The 4,867-nt window shown below is 48.3% G+C and overlaps 1 protein-coding gene across 1 annotated transcript; it reads right to left on the bottom strand.

The window, feature by feature from the left end:
• Positions 1-630: 630 nt before the first annotated feature.
• Positions 631-2,938, bottom strand: LOC121136417 (MLV-related proviral Env polyprotein-like). The gene is given in 2 exon segments (XM_040736808.1): positions 631-1,887; positions 1,890-2,938. Coding segments are annotated over 2 exon segments (1,944 nt in total). The 5' UTR covers positions 2,872-2,938; the 3' UTR covers positions 631-925.
• Positions 2,939-4,867: the final 1,929 nt, after the last annotated feature.

The following is a 4,867-nucleotide window of genomic DNA, read 5'->3' as shown; positions in this document are numbered from 1 at the left end:
GATGATTCTTGTTTGTGCTTGATTTAATGGTGGTGAAGTTATTTTGTGTAGTTTCTCCTCCCTTTTTCTTTTGGTGTTATGTCAAGTGGGATTATATATTGCCTGTGTCTTTGTGAGTGTAGTTATATTCCTTGGATCTAAGTTTTCCTTCTAGCACTTTCTGTAGAGCTGGATTCATGGACACATAATGTTTAACTCTGGCTTTGTCATGGAATATTTTGTTTTCTCCATCTATGGTAATTGAAAGCTTTGCTGGATATAGTAGTCTGGGCTGGCATCCTTGTTCCCTTAGCGTTTGTAGGACATCTGTCCAGGATCTTCTGGCTTTCATCGTTTTGATTGAGAAGCCAGGTGTAATTCCGATAGGTCTGCCTTTATATGTTACTGTAAGACCTCGGCATCAAAGCGCCGGGCACCGGACCGAATCCTCTGCCCAAGGATGGGGCCAGACCACTGGATGCAAATGCAAGAGGCGATTTATTGGGTACACAGGCGCCTGCGGATGCTACTGCAACTTGGGTGCAGAGCATACCGGGCTTGTAGGGAGTACACTATTTATGGAATTTTAATGGTTACATAAGTATCAGCATAGCAACAGGTATTTCATTGGCTACTTAAGCATGGGCTGAGATCATCTGCGGGGGGCAGGGGTAGTTGCCAAGGACTAGGTTTCCTAGTATTGTCATATGAATGTTCCCAGCACGCTTCAGCAATTAGTATCCGGGTCTCATGATTACTATAGTGATTAGAGACATCCTGTTTTGAGGGTGAGACACCTGTCTGGGTTTTTCCACTAGGCAATGGCTTGGCTTTGTTTTTATTATTCCTAGGGGGGCCCTGGGTAGGGGTCTTTCATTCCCCCCTTGTTCTTGTGCATAGGTAGAATCTTTTACCTATTGTCCAGCCCTCTTTACTTAAGGTTTCCTTATGGTTCCGTCTGTTTGAGGGCATGGTATTGTTGAGTTAAGACTAAGGCTTGAATTATTGTTAATTTATCTTTTATAAATTGAACTAGTTTGTTGAGAATGCAGGGCCCAAAGGTTAACATAAATATGAAAATAATTAGGGGGCCCATAAGAGTAGAGACTAATGTAGCGAACCAGGGGGATTTGTTAAACCAATCCTCATACCAGTATTGTTGAGATTCAGAATTCTTTCGACGGACAGTCAGCCTCTCCTTGAGTTTATCCAAAGTTTCAGTTACTACCCCAGTTTTGTCTGCGTAGAAACAACATTCTTCTTTGAGGGCGGCACATAAGCCTCCTTGTTTAAGAAATAGGAGGTCTAGTCCTCTCCTATTCTGTAGGACCAATTCAGATAATGAAACCAAAGAGTCCTTGAGGGCTCTAACTGATTTTTCTAAGGCCTGTAGATCCTCATTCATGGCTGCCTGGAGCTGTGTATTTTGATTGCTCCGAAGTAAGGCAGTGGTCCCGGTCCCTATACCAGCCGCTATTCCCCCCACTCCCAGGAGAAGAGCTAATGTTATTGAAACAGGTTCCCTTCTGAATCGATAACGATTCTCAAAGTATCCTAGTACAGTCTCTGAGGAGTGGTAGGTAATGTGGGGCCATAGCTGGACAAGTACACAATAATCAGCTGTGATGGTAAGAACCAATACTGAGACGCAAGGAGTTAGTCCTGTATTGCAGGCCCAATAAGTCCCGTTAGGGCTGGTCAGGTATGAGTTGCTGGGAGTTACTGGGACTGTACGGTTACATAGTTTTTGAGACGATCTGGGAACATTTCCAAGACATAGTCCTCGCCCAGTCACCTGGGGCAGAGTTAGTTTATGATTAAGTGTTTCGCTGCATCGGGAAGGGGGAGATGTATAGCTGATAAGGTCAGAGTCCAATGCCAAGCCCTCATAATAAGGGGAGCCGCTGTCAAGCAGAGCCAACAATCCTCCGCCTTATCAGGATGGGTTTCGTTTAACGCTTGGTGGGCTCCTCTGATTAAGTTCAATAGTCTACTGGCAGAACTGAACTTTGGTCTAGGGGGTAGAGTGGCATTACTATGTCCGGTAGCATGGGTAGGTAGGGTGGTGACAGATGGCAAGGGGTTTGGCTTGGGTCTAGGGAGGTTCTGGGATGGCCTATCCGGTTGGTCGAGTAGCACAGAGTTTGGCCCAATAGAGGCCATAGCTGTGGGGGAAATGGTTCTGGAGATTAGGAAGGTGGCTGCGGGATCCATTCCAGTACGATACAGCCGTAGCCCCCAGGCCTTGGGGGCATCCCATGCTGACCGTTTAGCAGCCTCAGTAAAAGTGGTAATTAGGGGGTTGCATCTTCCTCCAGGGGTGCTGCCCTGGAGTTTGGAACTTGAATCATGGCATGGTCCACAATCCTGCCCCCCACAAGTCCAGGGGCCATCTCCATTATACCCCGGGATAGTTCCTCGTTGGAGGGTGATTAAGTCCCAGGAAGAAGTGGGTTTCCAATAGGTGGTCCCGGTGGTCTCACATCCCCATTCAGCACAATACCCATCTCCCGGTCCACCACATCTATGTTGGAGCTCTTTATCACGGTTATGTCCTGGGCAAACATATATGTCAAGTTTGCGTGTGGATATGCGCTGGCCCGTGTGTTGACAGCCATAGCCGGGGAAGAGTGCTTGTTCTGAGTGATCCCATCGCTTACCCACTAGGTCGCAAAGATCTACATGCAAAGGGGGAAAGGTTGCATTTATAACACCCGGCATCGTAGTGGAGTTAGCGACTGCCCCGGTGTCCTGATTGATAATCTTCCAAGTTATTTTATATATGGCATGGGGGCTCTCTAGTGTATCACCAGCTAGCAGTAATAAAATCAAGCATATTATTGGCGTATTAATCTTATCTTTAAAGGGTTTTGAGAGCGTTGGAGCCTCCATGACTCTGGATTTCTTTGGGCTGGCGTATCGGTGCAGTGCTCTGGTCGGGCGGCCTTGACGTGTGAGGCGTGGATCCAGGCAGCGATGCCGTCTACCTTCAAAGCAGTGGGGGTAGTCAGAAGTACAGTATAGGGTCCTTTCCAGCGAGGTTCTAGGTTCTTGATCTGGTGTCTCTGGACGCAGACGGTGTCACCGATTTTAAAGGGATGAGGTACGGAGAGAGATTCTATCCCTTTCTGGTAGGCCGCTGCTATTGGCTTCCAGACCTCCTGTTGCACCAATTGCAGGGCCTGCAGATGGGCCTGCATGGAAGGGGAAGTGGCAAAATCAGAAATATCAGTATCAAAGAAGGTGATGGCAGGGGGTGGAGCCCCATATAAAATTTCAAATGGGGTCAAACCATGTGGGCCAGGTGTGTTTCTGGCCCGGTATAAGGCTAGAGGCAGGAGTTGTACCCAGTCTTTAGAGCCAGTTTCAAGTGATAATTTGGTTAAAACTTCCTTAATTGTTCTATTCATTCTTTCTACCTGTCCTGAACTTTGGGGTCTGTAAGCACAATGTAATTTCCAATCAATTCCCAAGAGCTTAGCCACCAACTGACTCACCTGGGAGACAAAGGCAGGCCCGTTATCTGACCCTAATACCTGTGGCATCCCGTATCTGGGGAAGATTTCTTCCAGAAGCTTCTTGGTGACCATTTTCGCGGTTTCGTGTTTGGTGGAGAAGGCCTCCACCCATCCGGAGAAAGTATCTACAAAGACTAGTAGGTATCTGTAACCATACATCCCAGGCTTGATCTCCGTAAAATCTACCTCCCAATGATTCCCAGGGCGATGACCTCGGAGGCGCTTTCCTTGACCAATTTTGGTATTCCCTGAATTGACCTGCGCACAAACCCTGCAATTTTCAGTTACTTGTTGCAGCAGCATGTCTCTCTGTGGCAGGTGTAAGCTCATGGTTCCCTGCTCTAATAGGGTTTTCATCTTTTGCTTGCTCAAATCGGTTAACTTATGAAGGTGCTCAATTAACTCTTTAGCTGCCTAAAGGGACTGGTAGTGAGTTAGTCGAGCGTTGGACAGCCAGCGGTCGGGAGGCTGGCAGACCAGAGACTCAATGGCATGCGGTGCCACGATAGTTAATGGCTGTCCCAAGGTTAATTTAGAGGCATCTTTGGTGAAAACAGCAATAGCAGCTACCATCCTTAGGCATGGAGGCCACCCTGCTGCAACTGGGTCCAGCTTTTTTGATAAGTATGCAATAGGGCGCCTCCAGGGTCCGAGTCTTTGTGTTAAAACTCCTTTAGCAAAGCTCTGCCTCTCATCCGCATAGAGTTCAAAGGGCTTAGTTATGTCAGGCAGGCCCAGGGCCAGGGAGGAAAGCAAAGCTTGTTTAATGTCATCAAAGGCCTGTTGGTGTTCCTCCGCCCAAACGAAGGGGGTGTCTGATTTAGTTAGCTTGTAAAGGGGTGCTGCCATTTCAGCGAACCCCAGAATCCATAGCCGGCAAAACCCGGCTGTCCCCAGAAACTCCCGCAATTGGCGGGAGCTTTGGGGGGTTGGGATGCGGGATATGGTCTCCTTGTATGCGGTGGTTAGCCATCTCTGACCGTTTTGAAGTTCATACCCCAAATAAGTGACTTTTTCCCGACAGATCTGGGCTTCCTTTGCAGAAGCCCGGTATCCCAACTGCCCCAGGGTCAATAGGAGGGCCTCGGTAGCTGCATGACAGTTCTCCTCGTTGGTGGCAGCCAACAGAATATCGTCCACATATTGGAGCAGGATCAATGACGGATGTCTGATGCGAAAATCTGCCAAGTCGTGGTGGAGGGCCTCATCGAAGAGGGTGGGGCTATTTTTGAACCCTTGTGGCAATCGGGTCCTGTAGGAGTGAACCCCACAAAGCTACCCGCCCAACAGGGCAGGGTCAAGGTAGAGATAAAAGGTAGTGAAAGGAAAAGGGGCCTCCCTCTTTTTCTCCTGGAAGCCAGCCACGCTTC

Source organism: Mesocricetus auratus, unplaced genomic scaffold (genome assembly GCF_017639785.1).
Source record: "Mesocricetus auratus isolate SY011 unplaced genomic scaffold, BCM_Maur_2.0 Super-Scaffold_100101, whole genome shotgun sequence".
Taxonomy (NCBI): Eukaryota; Metazoa; Chordata; class Mammalia; order Rodentia; family Cricetidae; genus Mesocricetus; species Mesocricetus auratus.
Note: the sequence above shows the minus strand (reverse complement) of the source record. Positions and strands in the feature narration are given on the sequence as shown.